At 38.8% G+C, this 18267-nt stretch overlaps 2 protein-coding genes across 2 annotated transcripts; both read right to left on the minus strand.

Moving 5' to 3' along the window:
• Positions 1 to 1048: 1048 nt before the first annotated feature.
• LOC116334872 (extracellular calcium-sensing receptor-like) lies at positions 1049 to 5114 on the minus strand. Its single transcript, XM_031758413.2, has 9 exons — positions 4879 to 5114; positions 4311 to 4605; positions 4123 to 4209; positions 3671 to 3940; positions 3282 to 3488; positions 2925 to 3200; positions 2250 to 2477; positions 2042 to 2165; positions 1049 to 1959 (listed from the first exon to the last, which is right to left on the minus strand). The coding sequence occupies exons 1-9, from the start codon at positions 5112 to 5114 to the stop codon at positions 1049 to 1051; spliced, it is 2634 nt and encodes an 877-aa protein (XP_031614273.2).
• Positions 5115 to 12713: 7599 nt separating this feature from the next.
• On the minus strand, positions 12714 to 17606 carry LOC116334873 (extracellular calcium-sensing receptor-like). Its single transcript, XM_031758414.2, has 9 exons — positions 17374 to 17606; positions 16786 to 17080; positions 16533 to 16619; positions 16088 to 16357; positions 15681 to 15887; positions 15324 to 15599; positions 13921 to 14148; positions 13708 to 13831; positions 12714 to 13624 (listed from the first exon to the last, which is right to left on the minus strand). The coding sequence occupies exons 1-9, from the start codon at positions 17604 to 17606 to the stop codon at positions 12714 to 12716; spliced, it is 2631 nt and encodes an 876-aa protein (XP_031614274.2).
• Between the last annotated feature and the right edge of the window lie 661 nt (positions 17607 to 18267).

Genomic DNA, 18267 nt, shown 5'->3' on the forward strand with positions numbered 1-18267 from the left:
AATATCTTCTGTTCCACCTTTTCTAACCTGGAAAATGAGGATGGCTTAATCCTGACAAGGACACAAACCTCAGCACATATCATAGACATTACATTCTCTGTGCAGCAATTTCAGAGATGGAGCGCAACAACCACTCATTAAGATCGGCCAGAAATCTGTCCCTTTCTGGCAACTGTGGAAACTTCAAATAAGAAGAATAAGAATCCATATGTAAAGGTTTGTTTATTTAGAGAAGGTAATTCTGTATTATGTATAAGGCTAAATTTAATCATGGTGAGCCACACACTGGCATTGGAAAAGTATAAATGTTTTACATTTTAACACAGTCATGGAAAAAATGTAGTAGAATTTAAATAGAGTACCTAACTGTTTTTAATATGTTCTCCTAACTGTTTTACTATGTTCTCACTTTCATGGTGTGAATGGAAAGAATTTTTTAAAGGTTCAATATATTTGGTTAAATGTATAATATATATTAATTTGTTTTTCTGCATTCACCTTTCTGCTAAATATGGAAGAATATTATGTTTCAGTCCCATGGAGCATTATTGCCTTTTTGGTGTTGAGTTCTGGTCTCATCAGGATTATGTAACAATTGGGTCCAAAAAGTGTGATTAAGAGTCTCTTTTAAGAATTATTTATTTTTGTTTATGGATTTTTTTGTACAAATTTTATATTTTATCTATGAATGTGGTTTGACAATGTGATTATTCCTGATCAGTCTGTTTAGTTTCATTCTGACATATGTTTTCATTATCTTTGCATGAACATTGTTCTTTTGTCCAACAAACATCCCCAGTAGAAAGCAAGACTGAAAAAAAGAGAGAGAAAAAGGCTGCCACAATTTATCTAAATGCCGGATGCTGAATGCCCATTGTTTCAATTGCAATGATCAAAAATTCAAATATTATTGCAAACACACACCACCCAAAGAAAAAAAGAGAAAACAATTTCCTACTGCACCCCATTCAATGTATCCCAACTACTGGAGTCTCTCTCCTTTCTAACTTACTTTAAAGCTGCTTTTCTAGTCTATGTGGAAAAATACTTAAGATTCACTGCCACGACCCATTATAGCCTTTTTTGTGTTCAATTCTGGTCTCATTATTATTATGTAACATTTGGGTCCAAACAGTGTGATCAAGAGTCCAAAACTTGAGGCCAGGATAGCAAATACCTCCACTGCATCTGCATAATTTCCTGGTGAGCTTATATAAACGGGAACAAAGGCCACCCACACAGCACAAAAGATCAGCATGCTGAATGTGATGAGCTTGGCCTCATTAAAACTATCAGGGAGATTCCTTGCCAGGAATGCAATTAGAAAACTGAGGAAAGCCAGAATGCCAATATAACCCAATAAAACTGCAAAACCCACAGTTGATCCAAATGCACACTCATAAACAATCTTATCATTTTGGTATTGGGTGTTTTTATGTGGAGTTGGAGAGGAAGAAACAAGCCAGGTAGTGCAGATGGCTGCTTGAATTGATGTAAGGCACAGAACTGTTCCTCTCTGCTGCGTAACACCAAACCATTTCAGACTGGTTCCCCCTCCTGGTTTGGAGGCTTTGAACACACCCAGAACAACCATGGTTTTTACCAGGATGCATGAGACACAAAGCACAAAGCTGATCCCAAATGCTGCATGTCTGAGTTGGCATGTCCACAGCCTGGGTCGTCCAATGAACAGTAGTGAACACAGGAGACACAACTTGAGTGAGAGCAATAGCTGGAAACTAAGTTCTGAATTGTTGGCACGTATTATAGGTGTTCTGCGATGGTAGAAAAAGATCCCTAGAACAACAGCACAAATGAGTGTGCCCAGCAGTGAGGTTGCTGCCAAACAAATGCCCAGAGGCTCATGGTAGGAGAGGAACTCTGTCTTCTTGAGAACACAGTGGTCACGCTGAGGGTTTGACCAAAAATCCTCTGGACAACTGGTGCACTCAAATGAGTCTTAAAAAGAAGAAGATGGTGAAATGCATATTATATTTCAAAGAAAAAATTAAATATGCCATGTTGAAAGATAAACACCTACTGCTTTTATTAGTAATTTTTCCCTCAGAACAAGGGATGCAGTCAAAACAGCATTTGGGTTCCCCCTTCCTTCTCACCATGTGGGTACCAGGAGGACAGCTCTCACTACATATTGATCGAGGTGGCTATTGGACAAAGTTAAACATTATTTGCCAGAATTACATATGCTATACGTGTAACAAAATGTAAAAGTCTAAGAAACGTATAACCTTTTTGGAATCAAAGTTCCAGAAGATTTTGTCTTCATCAAGTATGAGTTCTTCACCTCTGAAAGCTGACCCCTTAATCTCACCCACATTCTGAACTTTAGTGCTTCCATCAGGGAGCCACAACCAGTTCATCACATCATAAATTGGCACCACATCACCATTCTCATCAAATGACACTTGATCACCAAATGGTGTGGTAAAGTTCACCATTTCCAAGTAATAAAGAAGCTGTTAAAACAATAACATAAAATATTGGACCTATTATATTTAAATATAGAAATTAATTAATTATACAAGGTATGTCACTAATAACCTGTATATATGTATATATAATAAACAAGCTGTTAAAGAAGGGATTCATAAGAAATAAATTATTTTTCACGTTGAAATACTGGCATAGTATTCAGAGGTCAAACAAAATATTATGCCTATTACTTTTAAATATAGAAATTCATTAAATGAACAAGTTATATCACAAAAGGTCAATGATCTCTCTGATCTAAATATACGAAACACTACACTATCAGGACTACAGAAAATCCTTTTAGCTCCTTCCAGCTGTTTAACAGTAAAACATATGGCATTGTGCTTAATCCCACAGGATGAATGTCACCCTGAAAGTAATTACAAGCAAACAATTTGTTTGCTTAGGTGGACTGTAAACTGATATCACACCTGCCAAGGCTCCAGTGACTGCAAAGCAGCACAGCTGTTCCCACTGAAAGGCCCGTTTCCTGGCTTGCAACGCAGCATGTTATCAAGAGAATGTGCAAGAGCATACACAGCTTTGTACACATTGTACTCAGGCCGAAGGCTGGAAATGTCCAAGAACTCAGTGTTTACTTTTTCTAGATCTTCCTGTCCAGTGCATAGCGCACCTCCATCTTCCAGCCAGCCTGATGGAACTGGTGAAAATTTGCACTGAAATGTGAATTCCCAAAACTGATTCACCTGAAATATGTAGATTTTATAAATATGAATTATGATAATATCTAGTTCTTGCACATACCATAGTAAAGGTAAAAACCTCACCATGCTATTTCCATAGCTATTGTTGTAATGTAGAGTGGGATGTATTTTTAACAGGAATTCCCTGAGCCCTGGTATTTCCCCATGACGAATGGCAATACCCAGTGTACCACCCAGGTATGGCATGAGGTGAGGTGTTTGGAGCACAGCAGCTGCTGTCCAGGCTTCACTGGCCATCCACTGTAGGCCTGTTACATTTTGCCTCACTACCTGTGCATTGTAATATACCAAATATTGAAACTAGCAAATACTGTAGGGACATTATCAGGCCATTGAATTGCTGCTCTTGCAAAATAATTCCACATGATTAAATGTGTTTACCCATTCACACAAACATACAAAATGTTTTACACACTAGTTATTCAAATAATAAAATTTTTGTAAAGCCAGACCTCGTCCATAAGGTTTAGTATGCGACTCTCATATGCAAAGACAATGACAACTCGAGCTGTGGACTTTTTCATCACATTCACAATCCTCCTGACTTCATCTGTGTCTTTGTCCCGAGGCAAAACCTCAAAGTACGCCAGGCAACCTTCACCAGACCGACTGAGCTCAGATTGTAAGGATTTTGCTGCATTATGTCCATAATCATCATCACTGATGAGCAAACCTGCCCAAGTCCAGCCAAAATGTTTTAGAATTTGAATCATAGCACGCACCTAAGTGAACACAGATTAAAACAGAGGTGCATAGGCTAGAAAAATCTTTCATTAGAGTTACTTTTCATCAGTTTTACAGCACATCATTATGTATTCTGTTGGAAAACAGGTATTCATCAGGTATATCCTTAAAAATACTTTAGTTCTTTATTTTTCATTTCTTTAATTTTGGTGGCGTTTACCTGGAAATCATCACTTGGTATTGTCCTAAAGAAGGATGGATACTTTTGACGGTCAGTCAGACAGGAACATGTGGCAAAATAACTCACCTGTGGAAAAATGCATACTTTATTTTGTACATTATTCTTGTCATTAAATATACAGTTAATTCAACCAAAAATAATATGGTATGGTTAAACTGAAAACTTACCATAGGTACTCTGTACAAGCCTAAAACGCTGGAGATGGCAATAGAACGTGTGGAGGAAGAATCACCCACAATCCCTAGGACTAGAGGATTTCCAGCACATGCATCATCCAATATAATTTGTTCCTCTTGACCATTGACTAATGACAATGCTCCTTGGAATGCAATTCCAAGTTCAGCACAGTTGTCATAAAGAGTGTATCCTAAAGTCACATTAGGTAAAAGTTCAGAGTTTCTGTTGATTTCATCAATAGCAAAAGCCATGATTTGTGCCAGCCTAAATCCTTGTACATAGAATCTAAAAAAAGAAAAAGTTAATTATAAATATACAACAAGATACAAAATGCAAAATACAACAAGATACTTGGAAAACAGAGTGCAAAATTAATTAACAAAAAAATACAGACACTAAATGAAAACAATTAAAAGGACATTTTAATGAAACAATAACAGCAGACTCTCAAGAAACTTCTTTTGCATGATTGATATTAATACTTTAGTTATAAAATACAATGGAACTCATTTCCCACAATTTCTTCTTTTCTTCATTTTTTCCCCCCGTCATACTTACCCATGACATGTAGGCTGTTGGGGGTCTGAGATAAAAGACAGGTCAGGAACACTTCTAAAAAAATGGACTGGAAACAGTCCACCCAGAATTACATCTCCAGTCTTGTGCACCCCATTTAGATGAAATTTTCCTTGTAACTGACAAGAGCAGGGAAATACAGAAGATAATAAAGCATAAGAAAAGTAGAAATATAGCAAAATGAGCAAGAGCAAATTGGTTTGAAATAATAACCACATGGCAGCGTTCTGATTTTCTGAGCCTAGTAATCAGGTTTTATTGTTTTGCTATTCCTTTTTATTGGCATACAGTGTTAGATAATCTTGCACACCACCCATCTGGGAAAAAGGGGCAGGGCAGGCTTAGAAAATGGTAAAAGTGAATTAGTAGATAACAAGAACTATGTTTTTTGTGTGTGTTTTGTTCATTTCATTTCTTTTTAAGAGATGTAAGAGATTAATGAACATTTTTATAGTTCAACAAATGTATGAAATACACATCAAAAATATAATTCATGTAAAGCAAGGTTTATGGTGAAAAGAACTTGTTAAAATAAAATATTAAGTCAAATCTAACTCTCTTGGACTACAAATTTCCATATTGTCAGAATTATTATTTTTTAAATTTGTTCTTGTCACACAAAAGTAACCTATGCACACAGTGTTGCAAGACAAGTAAGTGTTTATTGTCAGTTTTCATGATTTCTGCTTGGGCAGCTCTCCAGTTGCCTCCACTCTGGCTCAGCTCAGCACAGCTTCTCGTCAAGGTGCTGGCATCCTACTCGAATAGGGGAGGCATGATTAGATGATGGTTATCAGCTGTGTAGGTAGGTTAGTCTTCCCTGCCACCACACCCTGATTCCACTGCTTCACCCCTCCCCTGCACCCCAGTCAAGGCCGAAGCCAGAACGTGGAGTGGATCCAAAAGCAGATTCAAGGCGGATATGCACAGAATGATGTGAGCAAAGCTTTATTTATAGTGACAAAGTGAGAACAATGATTACAAGAGCTAAACTAGAAACAAGGTAAGAGTGAAATAGCATAACTATGAAATGTCAGGCTAGATGAGTTAAAGGATATGAACACGAACTATGAAACATTATCAACATGGACTATGAGAGGATTGTGAACCTTGAACATGAACTACGGGAAAATTAAACTAGCATGGTCAGGGTCATGGGCCGTGGGTGGTGAAGCTCGACAAGGGGAATAGTGGTGCGAGAGTTGGTGGAGGAGAGACATTGCTTTGCAGATGCAGTCAAACAGGAGGGGGGAAGAGGAGGCCTGGGTGAGTCCAGAAAAATAGTTATCTGAGGTTCGCAATAGCAAGGGAGGGAGGCAGGGAGACAGGCAAGCCAGACTGAGAGCACAGTCTGAATGGCTACCAGCTGGTGGAGAGCAACGGAGATCAGTGTCCAGGTGAGTGTGGCTATTGCAAGGTTGAATGATTGTCCAGGAAACTAATGGGTAAGCAGATGTTTTGGCAAAGGCTGAGATTGCTGGTCTTAAATACTGCTGGCTCAATCAGTCTCAAAATGGGAGTGAACATGATAGACTTACACTGGTTCTTAATGAGAAAACTCTTTAACAGGTGAATTCACATTCAAAATATATAAGATGAGGCAGCAGAGAAAGTTACAATTCTGTTACAAATAAGTCCTGACCTCAGTAGCGGTTTTAGATACGGGCGACACGGGCGGTTGCCCGGGGCGGCATCGTGGTGGGGGGCGGCATCACGGGCATCGGCAAAAAAAAAATAAAAAATTGCTCGTACTCATGCTGCCCCGACATCATGCCAGCGCATATTGGGGATGGCATAGGCACCGATCGGTTTTCTATCGCCGATTTGCTGGGAGTAAGGGCGCCCTCCGTTTGCGAGGTGCGCCTGCTGCTTGCGGCACAGGGAGGAGAGGGCGGGGTGGCGGGGGATTCTCTGGCTGGCTGGAGCAGCATCTAATAACCAACTCGCAAAATAAAACAAAATAAAAACAAACCAACAAACACGAAAACACCAGACATCATGATAAAGACTTATAATTTGCACCAATGTTTTTCTATATTTCCCTCGGGATGAATAAAGCATAATCAATCAATCAATCAATCAATACACGAAAAGTGAGTGCGAGAGCCCTCGGTGCGCCTGCTCGCTGCTGAAGTCAAAGTAAACTTTATTGTCATCTCCGCTACATACAGTTCAGTATATAGAGAGACGAGATGACGAGGCTCCAGTTACAGCAGTGCAAGTAAACGAACAATAAATATTTAAGAGTAAGAAAATAAATATACACTTTAGGACTCGGGGTAAAGGGATCAATAACAATTTAAAATGTATATTTTATATTTTGTTGATTTAAAGTCTCACACACAACCCGTTTTTAAAGTTTAAAAAAGAGAAAAGAAGAGGAGTGTAGCGACTTCCACAGTCGCTAGAGGCCTGGGGATTGAGCCTATTTGCCTGACGCGCTGTCAACTTTACGCAATAATGCAAGAGGTGGAATTGCTTGCTTGTTTATTAAAATGCTTGAAAAGTTTACAGAGCAATGTGATCGGCTCGCGATTCAAACTCTTAAAACATCACAGGCTCTAAAGCAACAAGGGGAAACTCGTTGTGCTGCGGTCAACAAAACTACAGCTACCCAGCCCCTCTGTCAAAATCAAACCAGTGAATGACAGACTGACAACGCCCTCTTAATGTCACCGCTAGCACCCACGTGACTCCTGTTACACATCACCATAGCAACCAAACAAATGAAAACCCAGTGATCATTAAAATTCAATATTTAATTATGGCTCCTACAAGGAGAAACGAGCAAAAGATACAGGTAAGCAGATGTGTCATTGGATAAAGGCAGGTCATGTATCCTAAAACTTTCAGAATACTTTCTTAATTATGTGGGTTACAGCTCCTCCAAGAAGAAATGGTAAAAATAGTTACAGTAACAGACTAAACTCCAAACAATATATACAATAATATCCATCCATCCATCCATCCATTCGCTTCCGCTTATCCTTTTCAGGGTCGCGGGGGGCGCTGGAGCCTATCCCAGCTGTCATAGGGCGAGTGGCGGGGTACGCCCTGGACAGGTCGCCAGTCTGTCGCAGGGCTAACATACAGGGACAGACAACCATTCGCACTCACATTCACTCGCACATTTACACCTAGTGGCAATTTGGATTATCCAATTAACCTATCCCCACAAGCTGCATGTCTTTGGACGGTGGGAGGAAGCCGGAGTACCTGGAGAGAACCCACGCAAACACGGGGAGAACATGCAAACTCCACACAGAAAGACCCCGGCCTGATGGTGGAATTGAACTCAGGACCTTCTTGCTGTGCGGCAACAGTGCTAACCACCGTGCCACCGTGCTGCCCTATACAATAATATAATATTAATATAATAGTAATTAGTCAGTGTCGATTGTTGATTTGTCCTGTTCTCATTGTATGACGAATTATGATGTCTGTTTAGTAACCGTTTGCATACTATATTTTCTCTGTCTTCATATGTGTGTGTGTGTGTGTGTGGGGGGGGGGGCGCCAGAGGGAGTGTTCGCCCAGGGCGCCAAATAGGCTAGGACCGCCACTGCCTGACCTACAACACAACAACAGCTGTGGAAACAACATGGTACTTGCAAGAATTTCTTAATATTATTGTTTTTAATTTAATTATTTGTAACGTTTTCAATAAATTTCAGGTGAAACAGTTTTGGGAATTCACATTTCAGTACAGATTTGCACCAGCTACATAAGGCTGTGTGGAAGATGGAGGAGCACTATGCACTGGAAAGGGGGATCAAGAAAATATGAACACTGAGTTCTTGGACATTTCCAACCTTGCATCTGAGTACAATGTGTGTACCAAGATGCATATTGGCATATTCCCTTGACATGACATGCTGAGGTACAAGACAGGAAGAGGGCCTTTCAGTGAACACAGCTGTGCCACATTGCAAACACTGGAGCCACGGGAAGTGTGATATCAGATTACACTCCATCTGTCATGGTCTAGCAGTCCTCACCGGCCGACCTGCCCGTTGTGTCCGTGTGTGGTGTTTATGTTTATGTTTCTACTCAACTCCTATCTCTGTCTCCCTGTTATGTGTGTTTTGTTTGGGACTTACATGTCCCCGGAAGTTTGGGTTCCGAGCGTCATCCGACCCGGAAGTGTTTCCGCGGTGGAGTCAGCCACACCTGCTGCTTGTAAGCCGCTCCCAGCTGCTCCGTCATTAGCAGCGTCCCTACTTAAACGTGTGACTGAGCTTCACTTAACTCGCCTTACAGCCATGGATTGCTTTGAGAAAACGTTGTGTGCCTGTGGATTGCCTAGTCTTCACTAGTGTTTTTCTTCACTAGCAATCCGGAGCGGAGCCACTGAACTAGGGATGGGTATTGATAAGATTTTAACGATTCCGATTCCATTTTCGATTCTGTTTAACGATTCGATTCTTTATCGATTCTCTTATCGATTCTTGTTTTTAAAAAGGAGAACACTAAGGTCGATTAGCTTAGAATTTTGTTTTATATCTTCTCTTTGAACAAGATAGAAATTTAGGAGTAACATGGCCTTATAAACCCAACAGTGAGATCTTAAGAGATCCAGCCTACGGCTCTTCAATGGGGTGTCACAGGGTCCCCGGGGAAAATTGTAAATGTAAAATAATAAAATAAATATTCTTCTGTAGCAATAACAAAGTATAACATAAATTATTCTGTAGCAATTACACAAGAATATCCAGTAATGTCCCTGCCTACAATTAAACACATTCACTTACCATCTGCTGTGGCAAATGGCTGCAAGGTTTTTACCACAAACTTAGTCACTGCTCGGTGACATTCGGGCCTGAAAAGAGACGCTACCGGTGGACTGCAGCGACAACTGCCAGCGAGCACCAGCTCTGTCTGTCTCATCATGGTCACCTAAATGCACAGTGATGGCAGGTTTTGTAATAAAGCAGATCGCGCTAACATAATATGCACTGTTAGTTGATTATTTACCTGCCGCATTAACGGGAGAGGACGTGCAAACGTTACCGCTGCTGCTGGGTTGAGATTCATGAGTCCGAAGCGGAATTAAAAACACGACATTCATTTAAGGTTATCGCGTGTTTTGTGAGCAAATGCTTTTGCATATTCGTAGTGTTTCCTCCTTTAAATGAAATATCTACTTTGCAAGTATTGCAAGTTGCCCTGTTGTCATCCATTCTGGTAAAGTATAACCAAACTTTTGAGCGTTTGAGCCGCTTAGGCGCCGTGTTTCCTGCCAGGTACGCTCCGCAACGTGGTGACGTCGTTAGGGGCGACTGGAATCGATAAGGGAATCGTTTGCAAAAATGGCAAACGATTCCAAGGAATTGAAATAGTGGGAACCGGTTCTCAACAAGAACCGGTTTTCGATACCCATCCCTACACTGAACCTCTGGTTTTTTGTTCCTATATTACAATCAGTCCTTTTCTTTTTGGCCAGTTAAACTATCTTAATAGATTGCAGCTTGTACCTTGTGATAGGAATTCAAAATGATGTGATATCATTCAGGACAGATATGTTTGAGGAGGAATGTCCTTTCTGGGATGCAGCAGAGAGGTAGAGTCTATAGCCCAATCCGGTGGGGAAGTGTGGACAGCCAGATCTGGTGCCCCTCTTCCCACTCTCCTCTCTATCTTGTCTCTTTTCTCTCTTACTTCTCACTATCACCTTTTCTATCCCTTTAAAGCAGTGTTGCCAACTCCTCTGTAAGGAAAATTGTTGTCCCAGAAGTTGCTAGAAGTCGCTAAATGATGTCATCGCTTAATTTGCATTATTGGTTATGCTTATGTAATTGTAACCGACGCTGTAAAAGAGAGAAATAACATTGTGGAAGAGACATTAAGTGAGCAAAAAACACCATAAATGCATTTAGATTATATTTAGAACTACAAATTAAATTTCCTTTAGCAATTATTGTTTTTTTAATGTCACAATTCCAACCATCCTCCTTTATCCGAAGTAGGAACTCTGGCCTGAGTTACTTTTTGTGCGTGTGTGTGTGTGTGTGTCTTTTTAAGTAGTTTTAATCCTTGTGATCCATCAAAAGAAACAGTAAAAGAAGAACATTTTTAACCATAACGTTGTTAACAAACTACATTAACAATCGAAATGGACAAAAAGGAGGCAATAGAAAAAACAGTGGCAATGTGAAAAAATCATGGGAACTAGTCTGGTCCTAATTCAGGCTAATTGTTTTTTTGGGGTTTTTTTTTCAGACATCCCTCCACACACATAGGCTGTGCTGGGTCACAGACAGAGTGGGTCATCCTCATTTTGGTGAAGATTCTCTATGGTAGGTTCAGCAACTGTAGCACGTGACTATAATGATCAAGCAGCTGATGTGCTAAAAAACTGCAAAACATTATCAGGCAGCTGGTGTTCATAGCAAGCCTCAACAGACAGCTTCAGTCCATATCGGATGTACCGATGGAATTAAGGTTCTGCAAGGACATCCCATTTCTAAGTTTGCAATGATTGGAATGATGGATTTTAGTGCATTGATTTATTTTAGACAAAGAAAAATATACATTTACCTCTGCTCCCGCCCTGCGGTAGTTAGCCTTAAGGTAATGCTAATGCTAACTAGGAACAGGAAATGACACACAGATAGAGAGCATAATGGGAACCAGGAAACCTGGGCAAGAGTGCACACCTGCTCAACCACATAGACCTCTGGTGAGGCTCTTTAAATATTAAAGAAGTAAGTATTACTTCTGGAACATTTATTGGGGTTTTGCAGCGAATTGATTGAATAGAAAATAAATTTTAGAAAACTAAACAGAAGAAAGTAGAAGAGAAATAACAATTTAACATAAATCAGGGAGACACTCCGGGGCCTGATAATGGTCTATTGATAATGGCAGAAACACCCAGTGAATCCAAGGTCCACTACTGATGATATGCCTTTTTTAATTTTTATACTTTAAATAGTATACTCTAGATCAGATTTCTAATGCCTAAACCTAACAAAGGAAGTTCAAAAGAAGGAAAAATAAAATTGGTATAATTTGTGATAAAAGACCAAAACACCCTGTGAAGTTGAGACACAGAATTGATGATGTGTCCTGGTGGTAAAGTTTCTGGGCTGCCTTTCGTCATAGTAGCCATCCCTCAAGACTTTCTCCATTTGAAGCAATGCATTATCAGGGATTATGGCATCTAGTCCTTTATTGAATCAGACGCTGTTTACACACAGCTATTTTTTTTTTTTTTTAACAAATAACAGACATCACTTTAAGGGAGACAATCCAGTTCTGACACTGGCAAATGTGCCATTATGTAAATATATTTCCAACAATCTTTCATAAAATCTGTTTATATTAAAAATGTGGATCAATTCTTTTTTATTTTAAAGAGTCAACCAAGTTTTGATACTTTGAATCTCATGAGCTCAGTTATGGAATGTGGAACTGTTTTAAAAACTGGCTAACATGTTTCTTAGTACACATCAGTTCCTGATATACAATAATTCCATAATTCCAGATATGCAAATTAAACACAGGTATACTATGAGTTCTGGGTGGATCCATATTGAAATGTTTTATCAATAGAAAGTATTTTACACTTTAATTATGTATAAGGTTAAATTTAACCATGAAGAGTTAATAACATTTGAGAAGTGTGAGTGCTTTATATTTTAACTCCATCATGAAAAACATAGTAGTAGAGTAAAAATAGCTGCTTTTGCATCTTCTCACTTTCATGATGGAAGTGGAAATTTTTTTTTTCAACACTCAGTATGTTTGGTTAAATGTATTATTTACATCTATATATCTTTCTGCATGTAATTTTCTGTTATGTATGGAAAACAATATTATGATTCAGTTCCACGACACATTATTGCTTTTTTAGTGTTCAGTTCTGGTCTCATTATTATAATGTAACATTTGGGTCCAAACAGTGTGATTAAGAGTCCAAAACTTGAAGCAAGAATGGCAAATACCTCCACTGCATCTGCACGATTTCCAGGTGAACTGACATAAACAGGTACAAAGGCCACCCACACAGCACAGAAGATCAGCATGCTGAATGTGATGAGCTTGGCCTCATTAAAACTATCAGGGAGATTCCTCACCAGGAATGCAATAAGAAAACTGAGGACAGCTAGCATGCCAATATAGCCCAATAACACTCCAAAACCAACAGTGGACCCAACTGCACACTCATAAACAATCTTATCATTGTGGTACTGGGTGTTTTTATGCGGAACTGGAGAGGAAGAGACAAGCCATGCAGTGCAAATGACTGCTTGTATAGATGTAAGAAACAGAACTGTTCCTCTCTGCTGCATAACACCAAACCACTTCAGAACAGCTCCCTCTCCTGGCTTGGAGGCTTTGAACACAGCCAAAACAACCATGGTTTTTACCAGGATGCATGAGACACACAGCACAAAGCTTATCCCAAATGCTGCATGCCTGAGTTGGCATGTCCACAGCCTGGGTCGTCCGATGAACAGTAGTGAACACAGAAAACACAACTTGAGTGACAGCAATAGCTGAAAACTAAGTTCTGAATTGCTGGCACGTATTATAGGTGTTCTGCGGTGGTAGAAAAAGATTCCTAGAACAACAGCACATATGAATGTGCCCAGCAGTGAAGTTGCTGTTAAACAAATACCCAGAGGCTCATGGTAGGAGAGGAACTCTGTCTTCTTTGGAACGCAGTGGTCACGTTGGGGGTTTGACCAAAAATCCTCTGGACAACTGGTGCACTCAAATGAGTCTAAAAAGAAGACGATGGTGAAATGCATATTATATTTCACTGAAAGAAAATTAAATATGCAATGTTGAAAGATAAATACCTACTGCTTTTATTAGTGACTTTCCCCTCAGAACAAGGGATGCAATCAAAGCAGCATTTGGGCTCCCCCTTCCTTCTCACCATGTGGGTACCAGGAGGACAGCTCTCACTACATACTGATCGAGGTGGCTATTAGACAAAATTAAATATTGACTGCCAGAATAATATTTACTCTACATGTGACAAAATATATAGTCTGAAAAAAATATATATATAACCTTTCTGGATTTGAAGTTCCAGAAGATTTTGTCTTCATCAAGTATGAGTTCTTCACCTCTTAAAACTGACCCCTTAATCTCACCCACATTCTGAACTTTGGTGCTTCCATCAGGGAGCCACAACCAGTTCATCACATCATAAATTGGCACCACATCACCATTCTCATCAAATGACACTTGATCACCAAATGGTGTGGTAAAGTTCACCCTTTCCAAGTAATAAAGAAGCTGTTAAAAAAATTAAATAAAGTATTAGACCTTTTATAATTAAATATAGAAATTAATTAATTATACAAGGTATGTCACTAATAACCTGTATATATGTATACAGGTCAATCAGCTCTCTGGTAAGTGACCTGGTATACAACACGTTTAACACAGTATAATAAATCAAATCTTTTTCACTCTGTTGTGGCCAGTGTCATCCTCTATGCATGCCGGGACAGCAGGTTGAGGGTTGCAGATGCCAACTCAATAAATAAACCAACTCCAGGCCTCAAGGGCCAATGTCCTGCAGGTTTTAGATGTGTCCTTGATCCAACACAGATTATTTAAATGTCTAAATTATCTCCCCAACATGGCAACAGTGGTTCCCAAAGCGGGGGGCGCAGAGCCATTGCAGAGGGGTGCGGAATTAATTAAAAAAAAAGAATGATTGGACACTGATAGCATAATGGACAGGTATTTTGATGGGGCTCGGCAGAAGATGAAGCATCTCCATATATGCTTCCAAACCAACTTCTTTCTAAGCCAAAGAAAAATACCATGAAGCATATCTCTCCTTTGGCTTTACCTGCACAACAGTGGTGCAAAGTAGGGGTGGGTTTCAATAATCAATTTTGCGATCAATCTATTAAATCCTGAATCGATTTTTAAATATATGCAATAAAAAATATGCAATGGAGTGTGTGGTTGGAGGATGTGTTTGTGCTGGCGGAGCGTGAAGATATTTTTTTGTAAAACAAGGGGGGGGGGGGGGTCTAGCAAAAAAAGTGTGTGAACCACTGGTTTACAGTAAAATGTGAATCATATATATTTCTCCTTGTAGTATTGTGGAAATTTAGCTATTTGTATATATTAGAGCTATTTCATATATTCTAAACTATTTAATATATGTATTTAATTTAGTTCAGTCTGCTACTGTCATTATCTTGGAGCAAGTGTAACCACATAATTTCCTTAGGGATTAATAGAGTATTCTGATTCTGATCTAAATACATTAAACACTACTTTATATCAGGTGTACAGAAGTAGAGGAGCACAGAAAATCCTTTTAGCTCCTTCCACCTTTTTTACCATTAAACTATATGGCATTGTATTTAATCCTACATGGTGAATTTTGCTCTGAAAGTAATTCCAAGCAAACAATTTATTCATAGGTGGAGGGTAACTTGATATCACACCTGCCATGGCTCCAGTGACTGCAACGTAGCACAGCTGTGTTTGCTGAAAGGCCCTCTTCCTGGCATGCACCGGAGCATGTCATCAAGCGAATGTGCAAAAGCATACACAGCTTTATACACATTGTACTCAGGCCGGAGGTTAGAAATGTCCAAAAACTCAGTGTCTACTTTTTCTAAATCTTCCTTTCCAGTGCATACCGCACCTCCACCTTCCAGCCAGCCTGGTGGAGCTGGTGCAAATCTGCACTGAAATGTGAATTCCCAAAACTGATTCACCTGAAATATTTAGATTTTATAAATATGAATTATGATAATATAGGGTTCTCGCACATCCCATAGTAAAGGTTAAATACTCACCATGCTATTCCCATAGCTATTGTTGTGATGTAGATTGGGACGCGTTTTTAACAGGAATTCCCTGAGCCCTGGTATTTCCCCATGACGAATGGCAATACCTAGTGTACCACCCAGGTATGGCATAAGCTGAGGTGTTTGGAGCACAGCAGCTGCTGTCCAGGCTTCACTGGCCATCCACTGTAGGCCAGTTACATTTTGCCTCACTACCTGTGCATTGTATTATACCAAATGTATAAAGTGATACTGAAATACGGACATTAGCATGCCATTCAAGTAGTTGCTGATCTTGGAAAATACCTCCAGGTGACTAACTTTCTTTACCCATTCACACAAACGCACATGTTTTACACAATACAATAAATGAAATCTTAGTAATTAGTAATAATTCAATTGTTTTAAATCCGAACCTCTTCCATAAGGTTTATCATGCCACTCTCATGTGCAAAAACAATGACAACTCGAGCCGTAGAGGTTTTCATCACATTCACAATCCTCCTCAGTTCATCTGTGTCTTTGTCCCAGGGTAAAACCGCAAAGTAAGCAAGGCAACCTTCTCCAGACAGACTGAGCTCAGATTGTAAGGATCTTGCTGCATGAAGTCCATAATCATCACCACTGACGAGCAGACCTGCCCAAGTCCAGCCAAAATGTTTTAGAATGTGAATCATAGCACGAACCTAAGTGAATACAGATCAAAACATTATTGCAAAGATGTCTTTCAGTGGGGTATATGTTTATCAGGTTTTGAAGCACACCACACCATTATCTTCACTGAAGCCACACAATAATAAAATAGCGTGTAATAGCACTGTCATGACGCACAATAATGAAAGATTACCGAAAGATTTTCACCTGGAAGACATCACTTGGGATCGTCCTAAAGAAGGATGGATATTTTTGATGGTTACTCAGGCAGGAACATGTGGAAAAATAACTCACCTGTGAAAAATACAGACTGTATATTGTAGAAATATGTAAAAACCTAAATGCTGCAATTTTTCAATTTTGTTGTGTAAACTGAGTAGGTTTTGACAAGTGGCTTTAAAATTGCAGTTACATTAAAATGATTCAACAACACTATTTCATTGCTAAGCAGATGACTTACCATAGGTACTCTGTACAAACCTAAAATGCTTGAGATAGCAATAGAGTGTGCAGAGGGAGAATCACCAACAATCCCTAAGACTGGAGGATTTCCAATACATGTATTATCTAATATAATTTTTTCCTCTTGACCACTGGCTAATGACAATGCTGCACGGAATCCAATTCCAAGGTTGATGCAGTTGTCATAAAGAGTGTATCCCAGAGTCACATTAGGTAGCAGGTTGGAGTTGCTGTTGATCTCATCAATAGCAAAAGCCATGGTTTGTGCGAGCTTAAATCCTAGTTCATAAAAACTAAAAAAAGAGAGAGATAATTATTTAATAATACAGTAATACAGCAGAATACTTGGAAAACTTATTGCAAAACTAACAAAAAAAAATTACAGAAAATTAATGACAACAATTGCAGGGATATTTTAATAAAAAAAAAATAACAACAGATGCTTCAGCCAAGAAACATATATTTTTTTCACAAATGTATTAATACACAAAGTTTACTTTGGCAATAAAATACATAATTACATTGGCACTGATTTTCCCCATTTTCTTCTTTCTTCTTGTTTTTTTCCCCACCCTGTCATACTTACCCATGGCATGTAGGCTGTTGGGGGTCTGAGATAAAAGACAGGTCAGGAACACTTGTAAAAAAGTGAACTGGAAACAGTCCACCCAGAATTACATCTCCAGTTTTTTGATTCCCATTTAGATTAAATCGTCCCTGTATTTGACAGGAGGGAATGATGATATCAGAAGATGATACAGCACAAGAAAAGGAGAAATAAAGCAAAATGAGCAAAATGGTTTGTAATAATAACCACATGACAGCTTTCTAATATTCTGAGCCTAGTAATTAGGTTCTATTGTCTTGTCACTCCCTTTTGTTGGAAAGTGTTAACTAATCTTGCACACCACCCATCTGGGAAAAAGACGTAGCAGGGGCAGGGTCTAAAATATACTACACTTCCTGTGTAGTGCATACACTACAAGGGAATTAGACGGATGCCAAGAACTTTGTTTTTTGTGTGTTTTGTTAATTTCATTTTGATTGATTTTTATTTTCAGTTGTAAAAGATTAATGAATATTGTTAATAAAACCAAAAGGTTTATAGTGAAAAAAAAAAACTTTTTAAAAAACAATTAGGCCAATTTTAGCTGTCTTTAACAGTAATTTTTCAATATTATAAGTAGTGCTGTCAATAGATTTAAAAAATGAACTAATTAATGTCACAATTTTCTGTAATTAATCGCGATTAATCGCAATTACTTGATCAATAGCCTGGCTGCAATTACACTTTTTCAACTTTATATATTTAAGCTTGTAACAGACATTTATGCAATACATTGAAGTAAATGGAGAATAAACACAAAGAATGTATGTTTAAATTCAAAGAGAATTTAGTTTAGTTTATAAAACCTATATACTAATAGGTAAGTATACACTAATATATAATATATATTTGTGCTCTCAAACAATTACAATT

This window comes from Oreochromis aureus, linkage group 14 (genome assembly GCF_013358895.1).
Source record: "Oreochromis aureus strain Israel breed Guangdong linkage group 14, ZZ_aureus, whole genome shotgun sequence".
NCBI classification, from domain to species: Eukaryota; Metazoa; Chordata; class Actinopteri; order Cichliformes; family Cichlidae; genus Oreochromis; species Oreochromis aureus.

Coding starts and splice junctions, on each gene's coding strand:
- LOC116334872 (XM_031758413.2), bottom strand. CDS start 5,114: ATGTGGTTATTATTTCAAACCAATTTGCTCTTGCTCATTTTGCTATAT. Junction 3,941..4,122: donor TACCAAGTGATGATTTCCAG/GTAAACGCCACC, acceptor GTGTTCACTTAG/GTGCGTGCTATGATTCAAAT. Junction 2,166..2,249: donor GGAACTTTGATTCCAAAAAG/GTTATACGTTTC, acceptor TTTGTCCAATAG/CCACCTCGATCAATATGTAG.
- LOC116334873 (XM_031758414.2), bottom strand. CDS start 17,606: ATGTGGTTATTATTACAAACCATTTTGCTCATTTTGCTTTATTTCTCC. Junction 16,358..16,532: donor TCCCAAGTGATGTCTTCCAG/GTGAAAATCTTT, acceptor GTATTCACTTAG/GTTCGTGCTATGATTCACAT. Junction 13,625..13,707: donor GAAAGTCACTAATAAAAGCA/GTAGGTATTTAT, acceptor TCTTCTTTTTAG/ACTCATTTGAGTGCACCAGT.